Below are 13,572 nucleotides of genomic sequence, written 5' to 3'. Positions count from 1 at the left end.
GCAATCAAAACCTTGACATGATGATTAAAACACAAAGAAAAGTTTATTAATGTAGAAAGCTTTTAAAAGATCAACTATGGAGTTTCTTGCCGGTTCTTCTCCATAGATACTGCTTTCCGAATCGGTGGTAAATGTTAAAAATATGTTACGACGATTCAAAAGTGCTTCTAGAAGTCTAAGTCTAATTGAATAAATAATTAATAAATGTTTGAGTTGGATTTGAAAATACATTTGAGGTTTTTGATAAAAAAAATGATACAGGGTTGTTATTAGCATAGTGATCATTATAATTACTTCATGTCTTTGATTAAAATTGAGAATTTACTTAAATTTGAAGTAACTTGTAGATAACCCAATATTTCATTAAAAAGCCAATTCTGCAAAGTATAAAGTATTATACAATGGACAAATTTGATTTAAATTTTCTCCGATTCCTCTCAATAGGTACTTCTTCCAGTGAATGTAAATGAATAAAATCGTCTTTAAAAAAAATTCTTCTTATTAAATTGAATAAAGATAAATTTGATCATAAAATTTCTCTCGTAGATTCGGCTTTCCGAAGGTGATATATAAATTAGTTGCTATTTGAAATAAGTTATATTCGCAAAACCCATTAATAATGTTTTTTGAAACTGACACTGCTCAAAAATGTATAAATAATTAACACAGATTTTGTATCAAGACATATCTTATTGCAAATATGAAATGTAACATAATGAACACCTCATTATTATTCATAAATGTGTTACGTTTCTAATTGTATAGGGATTTTTGTATCGTTAAATTTAAAAGCGAAACTACACACGGTTTTTTGTGATTTTTGTTAATATCACTGTAATTTGTGAACTGTTAATTAATATAAATTTATATTTATAAGGCATCTGAATGCCGTAAAACCAAAAATACCAAATTCAACTGTTAAATATGGAAAAAATAGTATTACATAAGTACCTACATTATATTAATAGTTAACGTTGAACGTTGCGATTGTTTTATGATGACTCAGGTGTTATTTATGATCATTGCATTTAACAGCCTGTCTCACATAGGAACCTATGCATAAAATTGACTATTATTCACAAATAATTAATTTCTCCAGACTGTCAGCCTACCCAAGCGGTGACCGCTCGACTCTGCTGCGCGCGCACGCAGCCAAGTCAGCGGAGTGCAGCCAAGGCTCGCCACGTCCTCGCCGCACGCCGCGCGAGTCGCGGCGCGTGTCGCTCGCGCAGGCGCCGGGCTACGTGCAGCTCAACCAGTACCGCCTGTTGGAGCCTATTGGCCAGGTCTGTACACTGTCAGCCTACCCAGGCGGTGACAGCTAGACTCTGCTACGCGCGTACGCAGCCAAGTCAGCAGAGTGCAGCCAAGGCTCGCCGCGCCATAAATTTAAAGGTAGAAGATTGAAGCCTTAACAAAATTTTATCAATATCAGTAGTCAGTGCATCTTTCATTAAATACAATAATAGTTCAAATCATTAGCACTACCCTATTTAAAACTATGAAGGATAATCAAATAAAACCTCAAAAATATTTATTTTACCAACAAGCAACCAACCCACAAATAACAAATAATCTGATGAATATTATCAACAATTAATATTGTTCAATTGATTTCAGGGTTCATACGGGATCGTCAAGCTAGCATATAATGAAGAGGATGACACACATTATGTATGTATAATCCTTTAAAACATTTCAATATTTTTGTCGTTTTCAATTTACTATTTTCATTCCTAAATATCGACAATCAGTAAGTAGCCTTTATTAATTTCTGTAGTTTCCTGCCTTTCGAATCGGTAGATTTTAAGCCTTATTATAAACTAGCGACCCGCCCCGGCTTCGCACGGGTGCAATGCTGATACCTACTAAATACACTACAGAAAAACTGTGAACGTTGTATATAAAAACATAGCGGCCCGCTCCGGCTTCGCACGGGTATAAAATATATAGCCGGGCGGCCGGCCGGTACCGCCGCAAACGGTACGTCCCGCAATTTTTTAATCTGTAATATCTTCGAAAATATTCACTTAAATCATACGGTGTAAAGGGCCATATAGATCTATATTAAATGAACAATGTATTCAAGGTATTTAATTGGTTAAGGATTAATGCTGTATTGGTTAAAATCGCTTCGAAAATTAGCTATTATTTGTCGTAAAAAGTAAAGGACAAACAAAAGTTATTGTGGGTTATCCATAAGAGATAGACATATACCATCGCGGATTTTTTGTAGACCTTTGTATAATACTTAGTACATTATTTTGATAAAACTCGAAGGGTTCAGCCTGCGTTTGCAATGTAAGCGGAAAAAATGTAATTTTTTACGACATCACATTAGAAACCTCAAAAATAACAGTACTTCTCCACTATTTAATGGATGTTGTTATACATATAAACCTTCCTCTTGAATCACTCTATCTATTAAAAAAATCCGTTGCGTATTTTCAAAGATTTAAGCGTACAAAGGGACATAGGGACATACGGACCCGGACAGTGAAAGCGACTTTGTTTTATACTATGTAGTGATTTCAAAATTAATAAAGTATGTTCTATTTTCACGTCCAACTGGCCAAACTAATTTCAATGAAACATAGAAATAGAAATAGATTAGACCACGAAGGAAATAGGACACAATTTATCGTGATAACAATCTGCAAGGGAGTAAAATACGATAAAACTATGAAATAGCAACGTCAGTTCAATTGCACGTAGGCGAAATGTGGGCAGAAACCTAGTTATTGTTTACTAGTAGCTCGGTAAACCAATAAACGTTTGAAATTAAAAAATAATTCTAAAAACTAGATAATTTATGCGATAACTGAAGATATTTTTATTTTTCCTTCTTAACATTTTAACTAATTTCTTGTTTCATTTAACAGAATCACCAGTTTCAAGTTTTTAAATATAAATTGTTCAGATACTGGCTTTCCGCCCGCAGCTTCGCCCGCTTTCTGTAATAAATTATACCTATACCAAAATCTATTAAACGAAATTATATCAAAATCGGTTGCGTAGTTTCAAAAATAGATAAACAGGCGGCGGAAAGCTTTCTGTAGTGCGATTATTATTCTCTTAACGGCGTCTTTCATGATGTATAGTTGTATTTGGCAAACTTGAAGCGATTTGGCCGAGCATAATATGTTAGACATCAATCCTTTTTTCAGTGTCCACTTAAACTGTAGTTTTAAAACTATTATATTAGTATAAGTAATTAATTTAATATCATCAAATTATGTTTAACACGCCATAAGATCTCCAACAATATTATATTATTTCACAGGCAATGAAGATCCTCTCGAAACGCAAGCTGATGCGTCGGGCGGGCCTGTTTGGGCGCCCGCCGCCGCGCCGGCCCGGCCCGCCGCCCGACCCGCTGCAGAACGTTTACAGGGAGATAGCCGTGCTCAAGAAGCTCGACCATCCTAATGTAGTTAAATTAGTTGAGGTAAATATTTGGTCCTTTTTAACGATATTAGCTTTGTCTGTATGCTCGTATGTGTATGTAACCACTAACCGACTTCTTTAGACTCGACTCATTATAAACAGACATAATATTGAAATCAAACTTAGTACACGTATGAAGGATCAGTGAAAATAGTATGATTTCATGAATGTATCTTGTTAAAGCATGTTTTTTTTTGTATTTATTATTTAAGTTAGAGCGATCTTTTTTACATCAAAAACTCTGTTTCAGTATTATAAATTATGTATTATTAAGTCTCGCTTACAATAGTACGACTTGTAAAATGTTTCAATAAGATATTATTGTCGTTGTCTTTTACTTCTATTTACTGTTATTTTATTCTTTTAAACAGTATCTATGCATAATTTGAAAGTAAGATTGATCCCATTAATTTCATTTATAAGTCTAGTTACTTTGTAAAAAAACTGACTATCACACACAACAACAAATACAATAAGCTTTTATCTTGAACTCTAACAATAGCTGTATTTTTCTAATAAATTTCCTCTCGTTACTGAGCAAGAGCGTTATAGTCCGTTTTCTTATGGGCATGCTTGTATGGAAAGGTATACATTTTTGAGTAAAGCAATGAAATTTGGTTCGAATGTTGTACTCATCCACCTAAGCCCAAATCGCCTGGTAGCCAGTGTCTACTCCCCGGCAGAAGGGAGGGAGGGGGGGTTATAGAACAGAGCGCCCGGCGCTCGGAAAAAAAATTCTGGCGGATTCATTTGGCCTTTTGAGTCGAGTTTGGTGTCGTTATCAGGTAACTAGATGATGCCCGATTCATTCCCCATACCAGTTTTTTAGCGTTCCGTAGCAAAATATGTCACAATCTTTAAAATAATAAACTTTTTGCAGTGGCAAAATCCAAACAAACCAATATATTTTTATATTTTTGTATCAAACTTGGTTTATAAAAAAATACTGTCTGAAAGGCCATTTCATGCAGATTATAAAAACATTAACATCTAACATATATCTTACCATTTTCAATGTGAAATAAATTATAGAAAGTACGTTCGTCAGCGCAGCGTAGGGGACGGCTAATAGACCCGAAAAATAAGCAGTAACATAAAACAAAAACCAGTCAAGTGCGAGTCTGACTCGCCCATCGAGTGTTTCGTACTTATTTGTCCTATACCATGTTATCTTGTCTGGTAGGACCTGGTTAACTGATACACACGCACTTTCGTCTTTATAATATTAGTGTGATTTTTAATCATCTTTAAATTATAAATGAAGTCAGGTAACATTGTTAAAAATAAAAATATATAATAATAGAACGTTTTTGTATTAATAATAATGACAACCACCTCCACAATTACATAATTCGGTACATTTGAGCTGGCGTATAACACACTTCAATCTGGAATTGCAAGATTTCACGCACCGACATCTTATCAATTCAAAGCTTCTCTTTTCTTTTTATTTCAGATGGGCAAGGAATATTTTGATTTTTTTAGGTCCCTAAATATATACAGCCTGTAAAACTGCCCTTAAGGTGTGTTGTTTAAGGGCAGCTTCTGTACGTTTTTGTTAAAAATTTGTTTGCGACCCTTATTTACTGTCACAGCGGGGTACAATGTGAAAAATAAACATGTACTTATAATAATTATAAAAAAATATAAGTTCTGGATAAGAGTATCCTTAAAATATCGTGACCGTCCCGAGCTTTGGAACACACGATATAGTAGTAGTAGCCAAAATAATGTTAAAAACAGTCGACAGATATGGCTAGTACAGAATATCATGTATTCCAAGCTAGAAGGTCTAAAAGAACTATAGGTACACATGAATTTGAGGTATGGAAGGCATATCCGAATGGCACACGAGGATTTGAAGCACTTTACAGTGGCAAATATGCAGACAGTGAAATTGAAAAGTTTGTGATTACAACGCATGATAGGTAAGGACGGTCACGATATTTTAAGGATACTCTTATCCAGAACTTATATTTTTTTATAATTATTATAAGTACATGTTTATTTTTCACATTGTACCCCGCTGTGACAGTAAATGAGGGTCGCAAACAAATTTTTAACAAAAACGTACAGGCAAATCGAAAATTTGCCTCCCACAGAAGCTGCCCTTAAACAACACACCTTAAGGGCAGTTTTACAGGCTGTATATATTTAGGGACCTAAAAAAATCAAAATATTCCTTGCCCATCTGAAATAAAAAGAAAAGAGAAGCTTTGAATTGATAAGATGTCGGTGCGTGAAATCTTGCAATTCCAGATTGAAGTGTGTTATACGCCAGCTCAAATGTACCGAATTATGTAATTGTGGAGGTGGTTGTCATTATTATTAATACAAAAACGTTCTATTATTATATATCTTTATTTTTAACAATGTTACCTGACTTCATTTATAATTTAAAGATGATTAAAAATCACACTAATATTATAAAGACGAAAGTGCGTGTGTATCAGTTAACCAGGTCCTACCAGACAAGATAACATGGTATAGGACAAATAAGTACGAAACACTCGATGGGCGAGTCAGACTCGCACTTGACTGGTTTTTGTTTTATGTTACTGCTTATTTTTCGGGTCTATTAGCCGTCCCCTATGCTGCGCTGACGAACGTTCCTGTACTTTCTATAATTTATTTCACATTGAAAATGGTAAGATATATGTTACATGTTAATGTTTTTATAATCTGCATGAAATGGCCTTTCAGACAGTATTTTTTTATAAACCAAGTTTGATACAAAAATATAAAAATATATTGGTTTGTTTGGATTTTGCCACTGCAAAAAGTTTATTATTTTAAAGATTGTGACATATTTTGCTACGGAACGCTAAAAAACTGGTATGGGGAATGAATCGGGCATCATCTAGTTACCTGATAACGACACCAAACTCGACTCAAAGGGCCAAATGAATCCGCCAGAATTTTTTTTCCGAGCGCCGGGCGCTCTGTTCTATAACCCCCCCTCCCTCCCTTCTGCCGGGGAGTAGACACTGGCTACCAGGCGATTTGGGCTTAGGTGGACGAGTACAACATTCGTACCAAATGGCATTGCTTTACTCAAAAATGTATACCTTTTCCCATAAGAAAACGGACTATTACTTTTAATAGTTTCCTCCATAAAATTAATCCGTATCGCCAATAAACTTTGATTGAAAAGATACACACAAAAACTTTATTGTCCTACACGTTATAGGATTGAAAAGTGAAAGATGCCTAGTTATCGATAAAGTAGTTCATCTCATGATATTATTAGTAAAAAAATGTAGGCTAATAATTTTTAGTCACATCTAATTTCAGTTGTCTCTTTTCGTTCACAATAGATGAATCGTGCCATCTCACTTTGACGTCTAATTTTGTGTAATATTTGCTACGCATAAAGAAAAATCAAAACTATTTCATTTAATTGTTCCCAGAGTTTCGCATTCCGCACTTGTTACATTTCACGTGTTCCTATCAATCCGAAATGTTTTTGTTGTTTTGGAATCCCACCAGTCTACTGTGAAATGTTTGAACGATATAAAAGTTGAACAAAATGGACGCCAAAATACTTTTCTGAGTCTGTTTTACTGTCGTATTGTTTTAAATGTTCGGCTTTTTTAAACAAAGTTCTACGAAACGTGTTCAGTTTGCACTAATTTATGTCGTATTTAAATACAGATAAATAATTATTATGACGTTAATTATTGACATGGAATATCATTATATTCTTTTTTTATTTTTATCTGTTGCTTTTTCTGCTGGCTGAACTGGCCACCAACATCTGTCAATAAAAAAGAAATTTTCAAATATGGAACGTACATTCCCCGCCAAATTATCTTCCCATACAATGAAACTTTGTACCGAAATGTCGAATAACTGCACTAGAGGATCCCTAGAGAAATGAAACAGTATAATTTGTCTATGTCTCTCTCTATGAAACAAATAAGAGCTGTCTCCTGCTAGATATTGTTTCACGCTGTTTGGTGATATAAAACTTATAATTCAGATGACTTCATGAATTTAAATAGAGGTATGTTTGAATCGTTTTTTAATACCTCCTGGCTTTATGTACTACCGGATTGCACTAAAAAGTGTTATAACTAACATAAATAAATACGATGTGATTTTGAAACGAGGTATGAAGATAGTTATAGTCCATTTTTATATTATTTTAAATCGGGTCAGCCGTTTTATGGTCAAAACTTTGATTCAAACTTACATAAAATGTAAGCAATACCTAATTATGACTTCAGTAACATTTTTTTTATATTTTCCTCTCAACCCTATTAACACAAAGGTCGAATCTAAGTTTCCTGTTAATATATTATGTAGAGCATCTCACGAGAGTTAGCAAGAAACTCTGCGACACTGCAAATGAGACGCTAACTCGATTCGCCATTAATTAGTTATTTCACAAACAATCAAAGTGACGTATTGCATTTCAGCCTGTTCTAGTTTCTGTGATCCTGAAAGCATAGAATTTTAATGAATGCGTCATTTTAGAACTTATATAATATACACGCTCCGCCCCGCGGTTTTTCTCACATTGCTCTGCTCCTATAATTTATATCAGATAGCCTGTAGCCTTCCTCGATAAATGGGCTATATAACATTGAAAGAATTTTTCAAATCGGACCAGTAATTCATGATATAAGCGCGTTCTAGCAAACAAGCAAACAAACTCTTAAGCTTTATATACCTATTGGCATAGAATATAGATTATAAATACGATAGTAACTAAATAAACAACAAATTTTCAGTATTCCAGAAAATATATCACTTTATCTGTTAAATAGGTAAAGGAATACCTGCAAATTCGATTTGGAACTCGATAGAAAGCTAGAAAAAGTCTTTGATATTATCTCTCCAGCAAAAACGTGACAAAGCCAGTAAATTTCTATGAACCCTGAAATCAGAGTACCTTATACAATATGACCGCAAATTTTGCTCCATTGGGAGTTGGGACGTAGATCCGATTATCAAACAGAATCTAATTTCCCAACACAATACGAATGATTGAGGATTTGTTATTTTATAATTGAGTTACGGTTTCATTGGTATAAGGTAATAGAGATAAAGAAATAAATAATTTAAGGCTCATAGCCGCTTCGTTCGTGGTACATCGATGTATTATAAAGGTGCGTATAAATTAAGCGCGGCAGCCGCGCGAGCCAATGTTCGACCAGAGTTGACGTTCATTTGCTGCGCGAGCCAATATGTAGATATATTTTAAGTTGAACGTAGTTGCCGCGCGCGGCAGGCGATCCATCACGAACATCTCTTCTGTAGGACGCCAAAAGTGTAGTCATTTTCTTTTTCAAGTCAGGAATAGGTATATCCATTTTCTTACTGATTTCTACCCACACATCATACCTCAGCGATTTATTGTGGTATTGGGAGGATTTGCTGTTCCACAAAAATTCATTAGCGCCATACAATTGTATTAGTAAACGGCACTTTTCGCTGTCCATTTTTACGTAGACGCCGCGCGAGCCGAATCACCAAAAATACAAACCGTCCACACGGCGCGCGAGCGAACGCCTGAAGCTCCTTTGATGCGGTCTCAAAAACCGACAGTGAGCGGATCGCCCCGCGGCACGTTCGAGCGCGGCAATGTTCGCGTCGCCGCGCGCGGCGATCCCGTCTACATAGTGCGCGGCCGCCGCGCGCGCCTATGTTCGATGGTTTGCCGCGCTTAGTTTATACGCGGCTTAATATAGCCTATCGCACTGATGGATTACGTACATATCCAATGGTGATAGAATTGTTAAAATTGATTCAGTAGTTCCTGAGATTAGCGCTTTCAAACAAACATACTCTTCAGCTATAAATTAATGTTAGTTTAAATATGTAATCACTACATAGTATAAAACAAAGTCGCTTTCTCTGTCCCTATGTCCCTATGTATACTTAAATCTTTAAAACTACGCAACGAATTTTGATGCGGTTTTTTTTAATAGATAGAGTGATTCAAGAGGAAGGTTTTAGTATATAATTTATTATGTTTTAGACAAAGCGGGCAAAGCCGCGGGCGGAAGTTAGTCAAGTATAAATATGTAATGTATTATCTATATTCAGAATAATCTTTCGCAGAAGAAATAAATAGAGATTAAAGGGACAAAGCAATCGCTTATTATAATAAACTAGCTTTCCGCCTGCGGCTTCGCCCGCGTTTTAAAAAAAAAACCCGCATATTTCCCGTTCCCGTGGGATTTCCGGGATAAAACCTAGCCTATGTCACTCAGAAATGATGTAGCTTTCCAACAGTGAAAGAATTTTTCAAATCTGCCAAGTAGTTTCGGAGCCTATTCAATTCATACAAACAAACAAAAAATCAAACCTTTCCTCTTTATAATATTTGTATAGATACCTTAACAATACATACTATTCCAATACGAACACCACTAACACCCACTCTATTTTAAAACGTGATAACTCCCTCGCCCTCTGACCTCCCTCGCTGTCTGTGCCTCTAAAAGCATTATTATTTATACAATTTATGGCATATTTAAAAAGTTTTATTAGCTTCACGGTCCACAGAATAAATATTTAATGTCGGTTGACAACGAGACCTCGTTATTACCCGTTTGAACTGGCCAACAACATTCGTCAATTAAGAAAGTATGTTTGAAAATGGAATGTATGTTCCCGCCAAATTACCATTTGGTTCATCTTTTTTTTTGTTATGAATGACATTTCAATGACTTTGTTACTTCTGTTTGAACTGGCCGACACGCGGCATCAATTAAAAAAAAGACGGGTTGCACTCCGGGAGTGCCGGCAGAAGTGAAAACTTGATTATTTACGTTGAGCATGTTTGATATCCATCCGTCACGCTTTTTCGATCAGGTCACGTGACCTGACGCGAGTTAGATTTTATACCCATTACAGAAAAAGTGCTCAACGCCGCTAAAGAAGTTTTCACTTCAAAAAAGTGTGTAACAAAATGTGTCTCTATTCTCTCCAAATTATCATGTCTCTCTCCATAATACACGGGTACCACCAGAAGGAAGATACCCGGTCCTTTGGGAGGCTTACGTGGGGACACAGGTTAGGTTAAATTATCATTATTATTGTATATTCATTATTCATGCTTTGATATTGTATACAAGTTTGTCAATTAAAAAAATGTATTAAAAAATTGAATCTATATTCCCGTCAAATTACCAATCAGCTTTCGATCATACATTCCGCAAAGCTTATCATGATTATTGTAGATTATAGTATTAGCATAGATAATAAATTAATAATATAATATAATACTAAACCAGGTATTAGATATTAAGTTCATAATATATTACAACTCGGTTTATTCGGATCGATGTAAGCTCTCGATTAGAGCTAATTATAAATATTATACACGGTCTATTATATTACATCAAGGTTAGATGAATTAGTAATTCACACAATAGGTATAAATTACATGCTTTTCATATTGAGACGATAAGAATAAGAGAGACTTATTAAAAATAAATAAACTTATTTCATTTCACATCATACTTCATACACGTTGATACTAAATAATTTTTACTTAAATCAATACTTACATAAAAAGATTTTTATTCTTCGAGCGCTTTTTTGCCATTTTTTTCAGACTGGTGTTGTTATTTTTCCATACAGTGCGCTTTATTATTAGGACATAGGTAATATTATCTACATAATATATGCCAATCGAGATCCTGGCTTATCCTAATTTATTCGTAAAACATTACTATCATAAAACAATATAACATAACTTTCATTTAATTATAATATCTGTGAGCAATTATCGAAAAATATGCCAAAAAAACGTAAAATGTGTATTTACTTCCAGGGGTTATGATATCATAATTATTCAAACATATGTGAAAGCTCTACACAGCTCATCTAGCGCCTATTCTTTTCCATTCTGGAAATAATATAATACTGCTTTTAGACATCATGGTAACATGGCCTATGGCCTAATAATATATGGAACATATTATATGGAAGATAAAAATCCATGGAGGGTTGTCGCGTAAGAACAACAGGACAGTTCTTTGGCATAATATTATGATATATTATGTAGTTACACATTATGTAAACCTAAATTGTAAATTGGAATGATATAAAAAGAAAAACTATGGAGTTTCTGGCCAGTTCTTCTCCATAGATACTGCTTTCCGAATCGGTGGTAAATGTAAAAAAATATGTAATGACGATTCAAAAGTGCTTCTAGAAGAAGTCTAATTGAATAAATAAATGTTTGGGTTTGAGTTTGAAAAACATCTTAATATTGGTGTTATTAATGCAATGACTAACATGCAAACTTCTTCCAGGTGTTAGACGACCCAGCAGAGGACCAATTATACTTAGTATTCCAACTGCTGGAGGGGGGGCCGGTGATCGACGTGCCAACCGACAGCCCCCTGAGCGAGGAACTCGCGAGGAAGTACTTTAGGGATGCTCTCCTTGGGGTGGAGTATTGTGAGTATAGTTTACATAACGTAGCCTATACTAAAAATACCTACATAGTATGTTGTTTCCTAGAAATAACGATAGATGTAAAACAGCTTTGCCACGCGGTTTTAGCCAGGAATATACCCACAAGTTTTTCTATAGCTTATGTGCTGTTTTAATACATAAACTACAAGCCAAGTATAATCAAAGTTCAAAATACAGTAAATTAATAGTAACAGATTTATCTACATATATAGACTTTCGCATACGCATTTGTTGACCATAAAGCACGTTAAATTTTTTACATTTTTCACCACATAAATTTAGAAATATAATTCTTCAAAGAAAACTTAAAAAAAGAAGAATGAAATACGTAAGTTGCTCTCGAGTTCAGCGTAAAACAAAGCATTGAAACTTCTACGAAAAGAAAATAAAGGTTTAAAATATTCAAGACTGAAGAATATAATATAATTTTACATAATTTTTTGCTCTACGAGGAATTTAATAAGGTTCAATTTCGTGTTCGAAAGAATTGTTATCTTTAATAACAATCCGTTGCTGGGTATCCGCTATAATAATGGGAATAAAATATTCCACATAAACCCGTTACTGTCCTAACAATAATATCACATATTTACTCTATTAATTGGAAATTTCCTGAAATATTATTAAAAAAATTAAACAATATTAAATTAGTATGAAGATTAGGACTGTTTAGGCAAATGTTACTCATTATCAAATGAGAGTAATGTTCAGTTCAAGTCCCCAAATTTTGCGTTACTGCACCGATTCTATACCTTATTTCAGGAAATTACCATACCGTAACGGTCAGAATGTTCAAACGTCATGTGACATGTTCCTTATTCCAGTACGCGAATATCCGAAGCCTCTATTCGAGTCATATTATGCATAAACAAAAGCACATCTACACATCTATTCAATTTGGTACCGATATTAATAATTATGGCGGTAAGACTACTCGACTAGGTTTTGTTCGTAATGTAATGTTTGAAAATATATCGACAAAAGCTCATCCATTTGAGTCACGATTTTTACTGAGATAGATTAGATTTGGTCGAGTAATATGCATAAACCAAAAGCTCGTCTATTAGAGTACGACTCGTGACTCAAATAGTATACAGGGTGACTGGTAAGACGTCAGACGCATTTTGACAGGAGCCTCTTCTCATGAAACTGAAACACTTTTGTTCTACAACTTTGCTGAATTCGTAGAAAAAAAAATTGACTTTGTATGGAAATCGGTCAGCTGATTAGCGAAGTTTCCTTACAAAGTCCAATTTTTTTTTACGAATTCAGCAAAGTTGTAGAACAAAAGTTGTTCAGTTTCATGAGTAGAAGCTCCTGTCTAAATTCGTCTAACGTCTTACCTTTCACCTGGTACATATAGGCTTTGGAAATTCGCTTCCAGTACACTACCAGCGCATAGCGCACCGGGACATCAAACCCGCGAACCTCCTGCTAGGCGAGGGGCGGGTGCAAGTGGCCGACCTGGGCGCGTGCGGCGAGCTGGCCGGCGCGGGCAAGCTGTCGGGCGCGGTCGGCACGCCGGCCTTCCGCGCGCCTGAGTCCACTGTCGTCACTGACAACTATATTGGCGAGGTGAGAACTACAGGGCACACAGTAGGGCATCTCGTACACTCTACAGGGCACATTTTAGGGCATCTCGTACACTATACTGGGCACATTTTAGGGCAGGATAAGGCTTCTTTT

The 13,572-nt window shown here is 35.2% G+C and overlaps 1 protein-coding gene across 1 annotated transcript in view; it reads left to right on the top strand.

Annotated features, from left to right (window-relative positions):
• The window catches only part of LOC149898849 (calcium/calmodulin-dependent protein kinase kinase 2), a 62,808-nt gene that overhangs the window by 44,465 nt on the left and 4,771 nt on the right, over nucleotides 1-13,572 (top strand). The window contains exons 3-7 of the mRNA XM_090114533.1: nucleotides 1,100-1,286; nucleotides 1,621-1,674; nucleotides 3,284-3,448; nucleotides 11,721-11,868; nucleotides 13,271-13,461. Of these exons, the coding sequence (XP_089970659.1) occupies nucleotides 1,100-1,286; nucleotides 1,621-1,674; nucleotides 3,284-3,448; nucleotides 11,721-11,868; nucleotides 13,271-13,461 (745 nt within the window). The remainder of the gene's footprint in view (nucleotides 1-1,099; nucleotides 1,287-1,620; nucleotides 1,675-3,283; nucleotides 3,449-11,720; nucleotides 11,869-13,270; nucleotides 13,462-13,572) is intronic.

This window comes from Colias eurytheme, chromosome 21, assembly GCF_061535395.1.
Source record: "Colias eurytheme isolate Ceu_HAF_F1 chromosome 21, ilColEury1 Martin Lab GWU primary, whole genome shotgun sequence".
NCBI lineage: Eukaryota > Metazoa > Arthropoda > Insecta > Lepidoptera > Pieridae > Colias > Colias eurytheme.
The sequence above is the reverse complement of the archived record's forward strand: the minus strand, read 5'-3'. Positions and strand labels throughout refer to the sequence as shown.